This window comes from Ornithodoros turicata, chromosome 8, assembly GCF_037126465.1.
Source record: "Ornithodoros turicata isolate Travis chromosome 8, ASM3712646v1, whole genome shotgun sequence".
NCBI classification, from domain to species: Eukaryota; Metazoa; Arthropoda; class Arachnida; order Ixodida; family Argasidae; genus Ornithodoros; species Ornithodoros turicata.
This window is the reverse complement of record NC_088208.1, coordinates 18114052-18131226: the sequence shown is the minus strand read 5'-3', so window position 1 is coordinate 18131226 and position 17175 is coordinate 18114052. Positions and strand designations below refer to the sequence as shown.

At 47.4% G+C, this 17175-nt stretch overlaps 1 protein-coding gene across 1 annotated transcript; it reads right to left on the bottom strand.

The window, feature by feature from the left end:
* Positions 1-1776: 1776 nt before the first annotated feature.
* On the bottom strand, positions 1777-13639 carry LOC135366580 (uncharacterized). The gene is made up of 5 exons (XM_064599342.1): positions 13418-13639; positions 12688-12839; positions 7947-8026; positions 5646-5711; positions 1777-1955 (listed from the first exon to the last, which is right to left on the bottom strand). Exons 1-5 carry the CDS (start codon positions 13526-13528, stop codon positions 1837-1839), a joined length of 528 nt encoding a protein of 175 aa, XP_064455412.1. The 5' UTR covers positions 13529-13639; the 3' UTR covers positions 1777-1836.
* Between the last annotated feature and the right edge of the window lie 3536 nt (positions 13640-17175).

The following is a 17175-nucleotide window of genomic DNA, read 5'->3' as shown; positions in this document are numbered from 1 at the left end:
AGCCCAGTGAAGCTTTTTAGATAAATTCTGTTTGTGCTGGTGCTGCTTCAGGACTAGGAGGTTCCTGCAAAGTGTACTGTGGGGATGTGGTATAGTGCCACTTTGGCACATTGAGGACGATTTGAGGATCAGATTTGTCCATCCTGAGGATGTCACCCCATTCTTACGGTATCCCAAGGATGACAATGTGTGCTTGGGTTTGGTTATCAAAATGCAATGCATTAAACAGTTTGAATAACTTTGATGAGACTCTAGATGGGTAGAAATCCAATGAACTGGCAGAGAAGTACGAAGGGAGTTGCCTCAGGTCAGGAGCCGCCGCTTTCGAATTCGAATTCGGGGCGAATTCGACGAATTCACGACGCGGCGAATTCGACGGATAGAATTCGAATTCGAGCCGTCGATTTTGCAGCCATATTTCGAACAGAGACTGTTCTTCTTCTGGGCACCGTCCTCATCATTGGCATGTATTTAAAAGGTTAGGTGTGTGTAGGTTAACAGCCCGGAGAGAAGAAAGGGTCCGTATGGGCTTCTATGGCCAGAGTGAATGGCCGCCTCTATTAGTGTGTGGAGGGGATTATGTGAACGAAGTGACCTTGGCTTCAGACAAGTTACACGAATGGGAGGTTCACGAACACGGGAACGAAATGGGACAACAGGCAGGAATTGGCAAGCATTCCGATCGATAAGGAGGTTAGTGGGTACGTGGGGAAAATTCCAGAGTGAGCAAAACATTTTTTTAAAGATATATATTCGTAATACAAAGTTGTGGCATGCAATAAAGAAAGCAAAAAGGAGTGGCCATGCAGAACATAACAGATGATAAATTGAATAGACGAAAAAATGTCTGAGCATATTTTATTTGTGAAGTGTTTCTAGGGTGCCTTGTGATTTGTTGATACCGAACGGGTGAAGAGCGTTGAACTTCTATATGAAAGAAGGCTCCCTATCACGTCTGTCAAGCGTGGATCTGAACCCGGTTTCCAGAATATATAGTATAATGTTGCCAAAATTGTGACCAGCAACGTTAAAGTGTTCGGCCAAAGCAGTCGCCGAACACTTTAACGTTCCTGACACCTCATGCTTTCCCCGACACCTTTGTTCCTTAACGTGCTGCCCTGTGGCAGGGCTCAGCTAACACTGAGAAGCCTTTGACACTCGGCTATGGAAATATGAAAGAACACTGCGAGATAATTTGTGTCATCGGCCTTCAAAAAGGGCAGGGGTGTAGGGGATAGAGGTGTCTCCACCTGACAGCTATGTGCGCTGCCCAGCTCGGCTGGTTTGGCGTGTGTGCCAAGAAGAGACAAGCCTCTTTTCTAGATATTGCTTCTGCACATTCTAAAAGATGACTTACCCGGTATGTACTCGGCTTGCTACATATTTGAGACCAGTGTACGGAAACTCATGTACTGTTGGGGACACAGTTAGCTAAAATCGCCTGTCAGTACTTCGCTGTCCCTTATTACCTCGGTTGCGCTTGAGAGTGTTGTGCCAATATTGTATTTGAAGGTTGACCAGGTGCAGCACGTGTTTACTACTCGAAAGAAGTAGTCTTACAACACCTGGAGATTTGAGGTGCGACAAACCACGTAGTGCTCATTTTAGATCCCCAACCGTGTCCCCGACAGTACATCCATCAAGTCGCGACAACACACTGAGTATCCGAGCATGAATTAGCTGGCGATTTAAAATGTCTATGTTTGTTGAAGCAGAAAGCTATTGCTAAAATTGCAGCTTATTGACGATTCTATCCTTAAGCGTGACAACTGCATAGACATTTTCAAACAATTTATTGAGATGCATTGTCGCAGACGTTTACAACTGAAGGCGCACTCAGCAGAAATCGGGTTCGTATGTCGTCTGGCTTCTTTGGTTTTTAGTGATCTTATCGAACGTCGATTTGCAGCATGTTGAGGTGTCAACGAAAGCTTTCGTGACCCATAGCTCAATCTCTGTAAAAGAACACAGAACTGTCTATTCCGCAATTGCAAAAAGCAGAGTTCTACTCCAGCACTGTAACGGGAAATTGACGCTTATTGATGAAAGTATGATATATCCCAGTTAGAATATTTCAGTTTGTAGCCGCACGTGGACAATGACTACGCGCCATTGCAGGCAAGTGGTAGCGCACAAAGCGGTCAGTTCTATCGAGAACTGCCACGCATTGAGAAGCCACCCAGCACATTTTGGCCCTCCAGAGGGCCAGATGTGCCAGATTTGGATATCGTGATCACATACACATGATACACGTGATACACATCGAGGGAGCGCCATCCCCTCTGCATTTGGTAACCTGGATAGCGAGAACTACACCCTGGTCGAATATAGTGTTTCCGCTTTAACCATCCCAAATTTCACAACGAACGTGAAAGCACTCACACGAAGGCACGGAAGCTGTAGAAAAAGGATCCCGAAACAAGGAAGGAAGACAAACACGACATGTTCTGAGAACGTGTCGTGTTTGTCCTCCATCCTTGTCTCGTGTTCCTTTCCCTTCACCATGTACCAGATCGCCTGCGCCCTTGCTCTTGTCCCGCTTTTCCAAGCCACACGCTCCAGTATCTGTCGCGGCACGTTACTGTTAACTGCACCACTTCTAGCACGTTCTATGCAGGCGGTCCATGAACCAATACCACTCTACATTCCCAATACACTCTAAAAACTGAGCTTCACGGCATAGCAGGCTGTGCGGCAACCATTGCCACGAATGATATAGGGTTATATCACTTGTGATTCGAAGACAGAGGGGGCGTACGTTTTTTGTGTCGATTTGGATACGTGATAACTGACACAAAAAGGCGCACGCCTCCCTGTCTCCTCGAATCAGGAGCGATAACGCTATGATGCCTTGCAATGATCGGCGCAGAGCGTGCTATGCGGTGGAGTTCAGTTTTCAGAGTGTAGGTCGTCGTTTTCGGATTCGCCAGCAGCCAACCACCTTCTGGCGGACACGTTGCACCGGAATGGAGTGGAGTGACGCTAATATCGAGCGTTCTGCATGCCGTAACAGCGGCAAGGTAATGGTAATGGTAGCGTGTATTACGCGTAAGTTTTGTATGCTTGAACAGCGGCAAGACAGTATTCCATAACAAGAGTTAAATGCATCACTTCACTCATGATACGCAGCGAGCTCCCGCACGAAGGCCAATCGCAACTGCAATATGAAGTCTCGGCCGACCAGAATGGTTGTTATGTGCCGTCGCAGGAGTTTGCTGTACACTCTTAGGCGGCAACCGCATGGAGCAACTTTTGCCAACTGAATCGGGCCAACGGAGCGCCAACTCAGCGTGAACGGAGCGGTATCGAAGCTACGCAACCGCATGGAGCAGAATGTCCACGTTCAGGTTGTCATGGGGAAGCGTCGGCCTAGCGTTTACCACCGCTTGTTGCACGCGATGTGGCAATAGGGGGGGGGGGGGGAAGATATTTATTAGCCGAAAAGGAAAAAAGACGATATGGCAATGCTTATTGTAGTAAATTGCTGTACGCATTGTTTAGTAACATAAATTATATTTTAGCGCTTCTTGAATAAGTACGGTGCTAATAACATCTAGAAACCAGGTGTTTACAAGAAATTTTGAGATACGAAGAGAATGTTGGCTTATGAGTGTTTCTAGCAATGCTCACTAAACAAATATCAGATTGCATTTTTGTTACCGCTATCTCCTCACACATTTCCGATTTCCCATGTGCCACAAATAATATTTTGATGTTTCATTTAGTCACCTTCGCCGTGCACACACCTTATTGCCACCTCCTGCCAAAGGATATATTTTAAGTTGATGTCCATACTCAACAAGTTTGACGTTCCAAAGGGGTGGCCTCCTTGAAACCTCCGATATTAATATATCCACGTCGAAGTCCGCGCGACGGACCATCTGCGTGTCCTTCTAGGAGGCAGGGCGAAGAAAACAAAGGCCGCAAAAAAAAAAAAAAAAAAGCGGTCACAGGCATGGACACAGGTGACTTTGTCACGTGCTTGTGGCATTTCCTGTGAAGCGTGTTTTCATTGGCGCACACGGTTCCGTCGGGTGGTGTCACTTCCTCTCCTCAGACTAAATATCTGTCCTTGGCAGAAACCGGCTCATCCGTCCGTCGTCTATTGTTCGCTTAGTAGGTCACCGTTCCTTTCAAGTTCTGCTGCCATTCAGTTGGCAAAAGTGCTCCATGCGGTTGCCCCTCTAGAAATTATGGTGGTGGCGGTGATGGTAAAAGGGACCGCCGTTGTCGGCCTCACAGAGGTGGGCAAACGTCACGACTTACGCCATGGGGGACTGTGTGTCCTGGGCCGACTTCTAAGGGAACTGTGCCGACATATGTCTGAAAACGTCTCTTAGAAATGAACGTCACCACATAGCACGCTCCTGGCCAACCGTCATCTCGAATGATATCGTGAAATGATATTGTGAAAACGGGAGGCCTCCTCTTTTTTAGAGTGAACACTGACTTGAAAATAATAATAATAATGTGCGTATGTGCATTCTAAAAACAGAACTTCACAGCATAGCAGGCTGTGTGTCAAGCAATCCCACGAATGATAGTGTTATCGCTTATGATTCGAAGAGAGAGGGGGCGTACGCCTTTTTGTGGCAATTAGCATATATTAAAATTTCCAAAGAAAAGGTGTACGCCCCTTGTGTTGTCCAATCACATGCGATTACCCTGCCATTCGTGGAAATAGGCGGCGCGAAGCGTGCTATGCGGTGAAGTTCTGTTCTTAAAGTGTGGAAGTTTCACATACAGGGTGGTCCACCAACCATGATAGAAATTCATAGAAAAACATTTCTACTTCATTTCAATTGGCGGAAAGTTAATTTCTTGAATTGAACTCCGAAATTTCCCAAGGCAACCTAACGTTTTCTTTGCGGAAATGGGTTCCCCGTGGTCATTTTACTCAGTATAGCACATAATTCCACTCGTAATGCAATGGCAATTGCCGAAATAAATTCGCCGAAAATCTGTGGAAATGAGCCCTTGGCTCCGCCTCTTTTTTGACGGCTCGTAGTTTGAGCGCAAAGCTACGAAGAAAGGAGGTTACATTGACACGCCACACAAGGGGGGAAAGGGTTACAAGGCGTCGGGTGACTTCATTTTTGATAAGATAGCTCTGATTCCCGCACTCACCGCGCGTGTTTGTTCGGTGGGTAAGGCTTGTAACCCTTTCCCCCCTCGTGTGGCGTGTCAATGTAACGTCCTTTCTTCGCAGCTTTGCGCTCAAACTACGAGCCGTCAAAAAAGGGGCGGAGCCAAGGGCTCATTTACACAGATTTTCGGCGAATTTATTACGGCAATTGCCATTGCATTACGAGTGGGATTATGTGCTATACTGAGTAAAATGACCACGGGGAACCCATTTCCGCAAAGAAAACGTTAGGTTGCCTTGGGAATTTTCGGAGCTCAATTCAAGAAATTAACTTTCCGTCAATTGAAATGAAATAAAAATGTTACCAATATGTTTCAAAAGTTATTTGCAGAAAAAAATACCTTGACCGCATGTCTCTCCAGGGCCTACGTGTTTTACTATGAATTTCTATCATGGTTGGTGGACCGCCCTGTATATTTTCACTTAAGTCAAGGAAGTAACAGGCATGTATTTATCTGCTACAGGGTGATTTTATGCGCGTAAGAAAAGACATGCTTACCATCTTGTAAACGGAGGACGAAACAGTTATCGCCCTGAACCGATACTTTCTTTCCGCTCAGTGGCCCTATTCATAATTTAAAAAAAAATACTATATATGAGACATGCAGGCATTCTTTTGCACGTGAGCATGTCGTAACAGAACTGTATCGTAATTGCTCACGCATGTAAACCGACTTTGTCTGGCTATAATATTTGATTTGATCAGGCATGGTCTAAGCGAAAGTGGCGTCTGTTAACAATTTGCATACTGACGGCATGTCGGCATGCCATTTAGCTCGGCCTGGAACACCGCACTCTGCTCTTGGGAATTTTGTGTTTATTCGTGGCTGCGGAGCTCTGCCTCCTCTTCTTCTTGAGCAAAAGAAGCATACGCTGGAAGTGTAAGGGTACTCCAGCGCCCTACTGGGTCGCAGAATTTTCCGAATGAGTTACCAACAAGCCCGATAACGCTAATCTTGCATAATCTAATGCATCCAGACAAACAAAACCACAGCAAGCAAATGTTATTTCACGAGGCAAGCCGATCTTAAGGCAAACGGCATGACAGCAATAACGGTGCTTTGAACCACATATCGCTTTCCTCTAGGGGATTTCCCTTTTCCGTAATATCAGTCGTGGTATTCTGACCGCATCATGATTCCCAATGTTGGTCCTAATTTCAATAACACTTATCTGCCTCAGTTGGAAATAGTGAGAAACCTTCCATGAACTACCAGTTTATGTCTGCGTCTGATTGACGGGGCTCCAGAGACCGATTTCCTCGTTCTGCTTCCTCGTTGAATGAAAAATGTCGTTACCTTGATACAAACAAATGCGAACGATTAATCGGTTGCGCCGTTCCTGATATATGAACCAAGGAGACCGCTGTTTATGCTTTCCTTCTCCACCTTCTTCTCTAGAAGCCTTTGGGAGTCAAGCCAACACAATGAGGGCGGCCCTTGAACGTCGTTGTCTTCGTTGCCACGGGGCGTCGAAATATTCAACAGGCTGCCGCCCGCAAAGAAGCATGATGAGCGACCCGGATGGACTATGGGTGATCTCTTCTTACTTCGCATTTGTCTAAGACAATAACACTCCGGCTCCTCATCGTTTGCCGAAAGTTCATTTGCGAGCCTCGGCGTTCGGCCTGCGTTCTCAACTGAGTTCATGAGGCACGCCATTACTTGACGAGAGAAACGTAATGCTAGTAAATCAACTAACACGGAGAAGTGGGGTAGTTCATGCACAGATCCACTGGATGAAACAGCGCAGGAGGCAACAGCAGGCTGCACCGTAAGCAGGGTATTGAAATAGGCCCGTTTCATCTCATTGGACTAGTTGGAAGTAGCGGTTGTGTTGTTTCTATCTTTCATGGTGTTGTCTCCTGCTATATTTCATCCTTGGTTTTATCGCTTTTCATCCCGTGGTGCTAGAAATTTCTCTTCGTCTTTCTCTGAGAGGGCTGCGACTAGGGGGCCCTCATTCGGTTGGTATCTGGTTCATTGCCGAATTGCCCTTGTCACCGCATCGAGCAGGTACGATTGGCACACGATAGTGATTCTGTAACTTTGACAAAGGCCGATCTGCGTGTCGGGGAGTTTAAACCTAGGCACGCTTGCTGGATGATCTAGGCTTGCAAGAACTGGAATCACGGGACGCCGACATCCGCGCGGAATTCGCGAAGGCTTGATTACTGTCTCCACTTTCAGCGGAGAAGAACTGTCTCTTTGTGAGGCAATGCAGTGTAACGGCGTAAGGAACCGCGTATAAATGTTGCCTCAGTGTCCTCGGAAAAATTTCTTGCATATTTCGTTCGCGTATTTTTCTGTAAATGGTTCGAAAATTTCGCGGATCTTTCAACTTGCGAAGAGAAGAGCTCCCGTGAATGTCGTGAAGATCAGTTCCTCGTGAATGTCGTGAAGATCAGTTCCTCGTGAAAATTACTACTTATACAGTAACTTCTCGCCTGTAACGGGACGATCGGCACTGACCAGTCGTCCGACGGAAGTCGAGGTCCCATGAAATATTTAACAAAGCGCATCAATACGGAGACGTCCCGGATTGGTCTCCTCGAACGACCCCGCTCGATGATTGCACAAATCGTTCGAGGTGGCCAATGAGAGCACGCTCCGCGCTGTCGGGGTCCCTGAGAAGGAGTGTGTCAGGAAAAGCGTAAATTGCAGATTGCCTTTCTCATAAATTATATCTCATAAACGACTAAACTAATTAATCCCGTTCCTTTTATGTTCGTGTCAAGGTAACAGCGTCTTTCCTTGCGTGATGAGAGATGAGCGCACTTTAGTACTCCTCTAAGGCTTACCACGAAGACCCGAGGAAAATCTATGCTCTTTCTGGCTTTTCTCGCCTTTCTCCTCTGTGACCCCTTCTGTTACGTTAAACCTGCAAACAGGAAAGTAATTTCAGTTTCAAACCACCCGTCGATAGTTAGTTAGTAAGTAAATTAGTAAAAAAAAAGTAAACCATGGAGGTTTCAGCAGCCCACCACGGGTGCTACCTGGTCTATTGCAAGAGCTGTACAGCTATTACACACTCTGAATCAAAATCCCCACAACAATCAAAACAAATCACAGCGGGAACCCTCACATACTCAATCAATAGAGCGGGAAAACAATATAGCACACTGCAGATCTACAAAATACAGTGTCAGCAGTTCACACTAAAATGGAGTTCGCACCTAGTGTTCACAATACGGTTGTGAGACCAGTCTCGCTCAAGAAGGTTACCAGCAGACGGATTGCCTTCCGTTGATTGCGCGGAGTATCCCAAGGACCCAATAAATGAGTCAGCTCCACTGGGGGGTTTGTCATGCATAAAATGACGGCAAGGAGTGACTGTCTCTCTGATCTGACGGCACTTCAGCAAGACGTGACCGCTGTCATCCACCACATCACGCTCGGGGCACAACGGCAATCCTGTGCAGTAGAGAACGGCAGAACGGGACGCCAGCTCGAAGACGGTGAATAAGAGTCTCAGCAGCTCAGGGTACGCCACCAGGCATGAAAAATCTGTAGCTTGCCGTGGACAATGACGAAGATGGCCACGCGCCTGGAGCACCTGCCTCAGTTCCACCGGCGCGACCATGGAGATAGGCCACCGTCATCACCTCTCCGTGGCATACCATCACCGTCGGTCGGGGCTCGTGTGGAGGAAGACCATCGTCCTCTACAAATCTTAGGTTGGGGTTCATCTGCCGTAGAACATTCAGGTTACAGCTAGTGTCTGCAAACCACAGTCGACGAGAAACGTCGTACGTGACGCTGTGTAGTAGTCGGCGGGCGTCGTGCGCTGTGAATGGAATAGCACGATACCGACGCATACTATGTACCTCTGTAGCGAGATAGTCAGCCTTTTTATTGCCAAGGATACCGCAGTGGCTAGGTACCCACTGGAAGCTAACCTCGTCACGGTCCTGGACAACAAACCCGTCGATGTGAGCAAAGTGCCATACATATATCGTTGCTGGAGGTGTTCAGAAGGAGGCAGATCAGAAATGAGGCAAATGATTATCTGCTGCTGCCTGTTCCGCACGAGACGTTGACGTGTTTCTGCGAAATTTAATTACCAAATCCCAAGTAGTTGCTATAATGTTTGGGGCGTCTCTTTACATTGACTTTTGTTTGTACCGTCGGCAGCAGAAGCTAGCCGGATGTGCCTCGAGCTAAAGGACAGCGCGCGACAAGGAAGTTAGTCGTGCGATCCGGCCTCCAGCGGAAATATCTCTCGTGACATCCGGCAGGCATGTTCTGGTGGTGGTGGTGGGGGCGTGCTATTTCTGAGCGTACTACCTGCTGGTGTGGCGATATGTTGCTCTGGGGTATCGTGCCTCCTGGTTCGAGTTCAAAGGGGACTGAGCCGACATTTCTCTTAAAGCGCCTAACGACAACACCATGGGTAAACAACACTGTCCCCGCCCGGATTCGTAAACGGGTCTCCTCCCAGTCTCGGCGTGGCATGCAAGCCAACTAGTAGCCAGCTCAGCGTGCATGCAGCGTACGGACGTTCTCGTTCCCATACTAGGACGCTTTCATAGCTAACTGCGTAGATACCTACGAGACCTGTTCAGTAAGAACGAAGTTTTCCGTTTCTCGTCGTTCTCAGTACCTGCAGGGGCACAGGTTTAGCGGCGAATGTTGGGAAGTACCGTAAGTGTGACACGTTTGGCATCTACGTGTCCGTGTGCACAGCGTGAACCTAAATGGCTCGGAGTTTCAAATGAACTGAATGAAGACCCGCGAAATGGTCAAGAATTTGCAGTAGCTACTTGATTGCTGGTGAACTGCCGGTAGATCACGCATGTAGAGTGGACACAGTGATTGCTCCGCAGAAGCGCAAGATGTGCCTCATCTTTTTTTTCTTCTTCTTCTTTTGGGGAGGAGGCACAAAAAGTCGATATGCGGGCGTCGGCTATATCGAAACCATGTAAAAGTATTTCTAGCCTTCAAGCCCGGTGTGAAGTTGTCACCATTCTCACTGCTCGTTGACTAAACGCTCGAGGGGGGCGCTTCTCCCCTCGATGCAAATTTATTGCAAATGAACTCGTACATATTGTTTTGTTACCCCGCGTGCTGGTCACCTACTGACGCTTCGCCTCTAGCCAGCGAACACTGAAAAACGCCCTCGCGAAACTTGACAACCAACCTTTTAGTGTTGAGAAGGTACTGGGGAACTGGCCAAAATAGCGCCAGCAACCTGCGCTGTGTGCACTGCCGAACTACCTCGAGGACATGCGTGCTGCAATACCCTTTCAAATCATTCAGTCCTTTCACACGTCAAGCGTCCTAGAACAGCTCGTCGCACTAGTCCGATCTATATGTTCCCCCTCCCCCCTTTTTTTTTTACTTCTGTTCTATTTTATTATGCCCCGCGTTTTGTCGTATTCGCTGCCTGCAAGGCTCGGAGGGACACCCAAACAACTTTCCCAGGCGACAACGGCGCTACCCCCTATCGCCGGCTTTCCTTGGTACAAAATTCAGTCCTGAGTTAAGAAGCACAGCATGTTGATGCCTTAAATTCCACGATCACCGACGAACTCCGGAATAAGAGTAGTGCTGGAACGAGACACCGCACGGATCACCCACACCTGATTCACTTTCCCGGGAATTCACAATCCGAATTATAGAGGGCGCGGGTACCGGGCGATCGGATCAAGGAGTTTATATACCGAACTTCTGGAGTAGCGATGCCCCATACGAGCCATTGCGATCGGGTGAAGCCGGCGGCCATATTGGAAGGGGCAAAAACTGACATCACCAGTATGTTTGCGGGCGAAGTTTACCTTTTTCTAGCTCCGTCTTGCGGGGAAACCGATAAAAAGAATCCGTTTTGCTGCCGTATATCTTTATGAACACGAAATCTCAGATTTGGTAGGTGATGGTCGCACGTGCCAATGGGTTGGAGAGTTTTATCCGGGGACTTCTAGCTGTATTTCACGGTCCATTTAAATGGGGCATGGCCCGAACGCCTTTAAGCAATTATTTTGCATGTTAGCGTAAGAGCACACATTTTAGAGCCATCTTAGTCAGCAGGTGTTTATTGATTCGCTTTTTTTCTGCCCCTTCTCTGCCAGCAAAGAAGAAACAGACAACGCTGTGAACTGAGGGACCAACAACCCTTGATCAATTGTGAACTGAACCAACTGTGAACAACAACAAACCTGTGGCCAACTAATGTGACCAACAAATATGTGACCTGCTGTAACAAATGTGACCAACTGAAAGATATTATGGTAAACTGTATGGTGTGAACCGAAGGTGACCATGATATGGCACAGCCACCGAACTTTGCAGTGAACGTACCATCGCTACGTGTCGTGTGTCTTGTTGGTGTGGCCCGTTTTTTCGTGTTCCCTGTTTATTTTTTGTTGTCTTTTTCTCTCTCTCTCTTTCTCTCTGTTGCATCTTGCCACCCGTGTCGGCAGGCAGACCTCTGGTAGTGGAGGTGGTACCGCTGAAACAGCTCGCCGTTGTCGGGCTCACAGGTGTGGGCAACATCGCGACTAACGATCTGGGGGAATGTGCGTCCTTGGCCGACTTCTAAGGGAACACTGCCAGAATATGTCTGACAGCGTCTGAGGAAAACCCAGGAAAAGCCCCAGACAGCACAGCTGACCACATAACGAGTCTTTTACTTGACGCTCGCTGGTTTCTCCACATGGAAGCTCTGTACTCGCGCAGTTCGAACGTCTGCTGTGCATGAGACAAAATGTGCTGACAAAAATGTGTGAGCACATAATCGTCCTGCTCGCACTGCATGCTCCGTGGAACTACAAACGGGTTCCAATAACTGTGAAAAAGTGACAAGGTTGGTTCAGTCAATTTTTAATAAGAACGAAATGACGATTAAATGCAAGGTCCGTTGCAGAATATGCCGACTTTCGACCAACTCAGATAGTGTCGCCGGTCACGCATGTGAATGCATCCATGTATTAACGATATGATGTATATTAATGTTAGCATTAGAGTCCTCGGTATGCAAGAGTCGCGGCGTAGTCTGGCTGTAGTAACGGCGCGCATGCGCGGTTGGTGGAGAGGGAAGAAGAAAGCTGGTGGAGAACGCGCGACCCTGCGCACCGGCAGTGCAGCTGTGGTGGTCACAGGTTCAGATGTGTCGGCGTGGTCGCGCCATCGGCTATGAAAGCTGTGCGTAGGAGCACCGGCCAAAGAAGGCGGAGGCACCGAGACGGCGCCGCCAAGCTGAGTCGCAGGAAGCCCGAAAGGCTCGTTTGGCTGCGGATGCTATCTTGAGTTAGCGTTGTGTACGGTCATGTGAAGGGTTGTGTAACGTTTGTGAACGGTGGTTGAAGGGATGTGTAGCCTTGTGAAGGGGTGTTCCAAAGGGGTTTTCAAGTTTTAATGTATGCATTTTCGTCGGACCCACCAATGGATCGACCATGTTTTTGTACTATACCCTGGCGTGAGTCTCTTCATTGTAATGCGATATCTACGACTACTTGCCAGTTGCCGTTGCCTTTATATCAGTAGGGTACGGGTGTTCAAGACGAGAAGAAAACAGAACGTGACATGTGTCGCACGAATACTTGCCATTTTTTCCCTTCTTTGTATCCGTACGTTACTGGCGTCCCGGACACGCACTCTTCGTTTAACCCCTGAATAGACAGGAAGTAACAGGGCTCCCGCGTAGTATTCGTTGTACGCGTGAGGTAATACGTCTCCTTCTGCAATGCTGCGAGGACCTGTAGGAACAAGTAAAGAAAAATGCAGACCCTGTCTAAGTCCTGACACGTCACTGTCAAAATCGTTAGCATAGATACCGCTTCGGCTTCGACGCCTTGCCCGCCGCGCAACCAGAAAGGCCGTGTCATCTCGGTCACTTTCATTCCTCATAAAGTAACTACACATACAACACTTTAAGGCACAACTTCTCCGCATTAGCTCATTCAAGGTCAACCATTGCCGAGGATGATACCACGCCTGATTTGAGAGGAGATGGAGCTGCAGTCAACATAAAAGCAAAGTGCCGTAAAAAGGCGTATGTCTTCCATTCTCCACAAACAAAGAGAGACAACGATGTCATTCATAATGGCTGGCAAAGAGAAGAGTATGGACGAAGTGGTCTTTAGAGGGCACTGCCCCAAGTCTCAATAAAGTGACGTCATTGCACACGATAGTGTGCTTTCCCGGTCTCTTATGAACTCGTGGATCGCATTACATGACGTAAATATTGCGAGAACCTGCGTGGGATATTCACTTGGTGGTAGTTTCTCATCGTGGTTTAAGCTACATCACTATGATATGCCTTAAAGTGACGCACCTGAGATACAGTATTGCCTTCGTTACATCCTGTCTTCTTCTTAGTTCCTGCATTGCCATGAACGACGCCTAACAACAGGGAGGCAGTCAAGAAAGTGGCTAGCTGAATCATGTTTCACCCGTACTTCTCGAATGATACGCCTCAAGTGCCACGCAAATAGTGGTGCTCTCTGTGCTATGATGCTATGAAAAGCGCCTGATGCTTCAGGGAAAGATCACCAATACAATAATTCTACCAAGAAAAGAGATAAGAAAACGCATATTACTAAGCATTTTTCGCAAAAGGTCGACACATGTCTCTAACCTTGGCATTACGGCACATGCACGGGACGCATGTTGGAAAATCGATTTCCCTGGTAAGGGCGAACAATTATACCTCAGCTCCAAGTGAATCAATCAACTACAGAGTGGTTGCTTAACACGTCACTGTAGACGTTGATAAATTGACTGCACTGTTTCCTGGTACCCAGACCCAGTTTACGGATAGAAATGTGAAATGTGTTGTAATACATGACAGCTGCTTCATGGAAATGAGAAAATCTCCAGTGAAATACAGTCAACACAAGTAATAGAAAGATACAGTGAAACCTCTGTTTATCAGCGTATAAACTTTTATGTAGCAGGCTGCATTTCAGGCAGGTACAGTACTGGACAGAAGTTTACGGAACAGGCTCCGGCGCATTCCTTCCTCAGAGTGAAACGCTAGCAGTACGGGTTTACAAACAGGCCACTGGGCTACCCAGGCATATGTCGTTAAGTCCGTACGGTCCGATTCGCTGAAGCGTGTCACTCTGAGGAAGGAAAGCGCCGGCGCGTCTTCCGTAAACTTTTGTGCAGCACTGTACCTGGCAGGTGGGCTGCAAGTGCATGGTGAAATTGAGTCCACTGGATGAAAGCTTGTACGCTAATAACAAATTGGTGTGTTTATATATTTATCACTTCATAGTTGCTTCCAAAAATACGTGAGTCACCAAGCTACCGCAAAGCCGGAGTTTTGCAAGGCTTTACGAGCTCTCCTAATGAGTCCGAACGCTCCAACTGCTCTCTGCATTGGAAATGAAACGAAGCTTTTGGGTGCTACACTATCCGTTAGACGACATCATATGCGCTAAAAATTCATGTAAAAAATCATGACATGTAAATCGGAGCTAGATTTCCAGGGGAGTTGTTCAGACACTGGGGAGTTTGACCTATATGCTGCTTGCAACAGGTGAAGGGGCAAAAATAAACTACATTGTTTGTGCAAACAACAAACTTTTTGCGATGGTTTGCAGTGCAGAACGGAGCCTTCAGTGGAAGATTTACCGTCAGGAGAACTTTTGAAAGCCTGCACGGGCGACGAAGGACTATACCCTTAGACCTTAGGACTTCGCTGGCTTTTTGCCATGGTAGTATTGTGTGCTTACAACTGGCTGCTCAAACCTGGAGGGAACAGAGCAATTTTTGCCCAGAGCCAGAAGGCGTTTAGCAATTATTTGAACTTTTGAGGTACTTCTATGGTCGGGTATAGCAGAATAAAGTCAGTCTATAGTTGGAATATTAGGATCTCTACGAACAAGGGCTCATTGGATTGACTGAAGTGGCCTCTGCGATTAGTTATTTGCCAGTTTAGTCACTGCTTACTGTTCCAATAAAACAGTTGCGTGTGAAACGCTGTTCGTGCCCCTCCTGGTCTTTTCTCGTTGCTTCAACTTGGTTCCTATTTCTATCACTTTCATACACCATTTTCCTCATAATTCACCACTACACGTATTTGTTGCTATTGATACGCCACTATAAGAATACTGTTGTCACCTGTGGGCGTGGCCAGAGAAAGAAAGATGTCATCATATATTTGACTTTTTCTTAGCGCTTCTCTTTCCTAACACTAGTCGCGGTCTCCAGCTGTCAGCACCAGCACCTACATTAACGTGCTTCAGCACCTTCGCGGCTCCTCCGGTAATGTCCTGTGCTGAGCCACGTCAGGTGCTAACATATTTGAGTCTGTGTTCTGTGCCATAGAGCTTACCTGTATTATATGAGCTAAGCAGCTATGGAGAACGGAAACTGTTGAGCATTCAAGGCCGCAGACGCCGTTTCTGCTTAGGAGCACCAATGACCACGGAGCCTTACCCTGTTCTATCGCAAACGTGTGAGAATCATCAGCATACGTCTTACATAATAAGGCAACCCTGCACGCATACACACGCTACCATACCCGACATCTGTCTCACCACCTCCGGGACCTTGTCCATCCTCAGTGTTTGGCCCACCTTCGTTCCTCGTTAACAAGACTACATCCGACCGATCTCCACCCTTGTCTCGTATGCGCCGCTCATGTGAACAATTCTTCAACCCACCGTGCACAAGTACGTCCCTGGTATTCCTTAACAGTAACGCACCAAGCACTGTAGTCCGTTAACTTACACTGCGCAACATCCATACCCTTCAAACCCGCCGAAGTTATGCATACAGGGTGTCCCAGGTAAATGCGAACATATTTCTTAAAAATATATACAGTCATGTCTGGATTATACGTACACCTCGAGAGCCATCTACAGAACGAATTTTTGTTCTGAAAACGGTTACGATATCAGGTAACCGAAAGGAACAGATGTTCTCATTGGGACATCGTAGTTTTTGTAATTAATAAGTTAATTATTGAAAGGTAATTAAGACATTGTCGTAGGAGTTTGCTAATGCCCTCATAAGGAGTGCCCTTCAGAATATGATATATTGTAATTGATTTCATCTCGGAAAAAGTGATATATATATATATATATATATATATATATTGATATGGACAGCTGCAATTTATATTCCCCAAGACGGAGTTGAGCAAGGATTCAAGCTCCTCCACAGAATGTCACATTAGCCGAGGTCTTCTTTTTTTTTTATTCCGTGTTAGCACCACGAAGCAACTGTGGCTATGACCGGCGTACAGATATGGACAGATGGAGAGAGGACAGCAGGAAGGAGTGGACCGAAGTCTTCGTTTTGAGAGACGACTCCTCGGCGACACTTAGAGTTTGGATAATCCTGACGGACAGTAAAGGAGCATTGGAGGTATGGTCTTCTACTCCGCTAAAGTAATGATCAGCGATATCTACTCCATGATTGTTGACGTGCACAACCAACCCATGTCCCTGGGCCAGTGTGTGTGGTTCCAATGGGCACCAAGTCACTTAGGTCTGAAAGCCAACCATGTATAGATCTGTATGGCGCTAAGCAAGACGAGTTCATGATACTGCGCCGTTAATGGTGTCCCCCTGATGTCCTCTGGCTGCCAACCGAACATCCACCGCCTCGGTACCGGTAGCAGACAGCTCTTTGTGCAGGGCGTTGTCAGAACTAACGCCTTCTTGCGACCTATCGGCGACCTCTGAAAATCCCAGAGCGCTTAGCGCCGCTTTGAACTGTGGGAACTTGAGTTTCAAAGAGAAGGTCTCAAAACTGTTTCGATTTCTCCTCCCTCGGCCCATTGCCCACGGCGTGCCAGGGTCACCGCACACGAAACGTGAAGGAGTATCCTCTCTTTCCCCATGACAGTAAGCGCCCAGGCTGCAACGCCTGAGCAAGGAGCAGTGGGATTTCCCGAAATCGTGAACTGACCCTCCGATGGCGCATGTGCCGTGTTCTGCGTGGCCCTATATCGCGGAGAGAAGAATCGGTACGATACCCATCTATGACTTGAAAACCCGAGACGAGGTAGGGACGATAACAGACAAACACAAACACGGTCTCAACACTCACGGTCTGTTATCGTCCCTATACCTCGTC

Excerpts from the sequence above, each read along its gene's own strand:
- LOC135366580 (XM_064599342.1), bottom strand. The coding sequence starts at position 13,528 with ATGATTCAGCTAGCCACTTTCTTGACTGCCTCCCTGTTGTTAGGCGTC. Across the intron at positions 8,027-12,687 it reads TACAAAGAAGGGAAAAAATG|GTTTAACGTAACAGAAGGGG; the intron begins GCAAGTATTCGT and ends TCCTGTTTGCAG. Across the intron at positions 1,956-5,645 it reads CGTCCTCCGTTTACAAGATG|AGATTGAGCTATGGGTCACG; the intron begins GTAAGCATGTCT and ends GTTCTTTTACAG.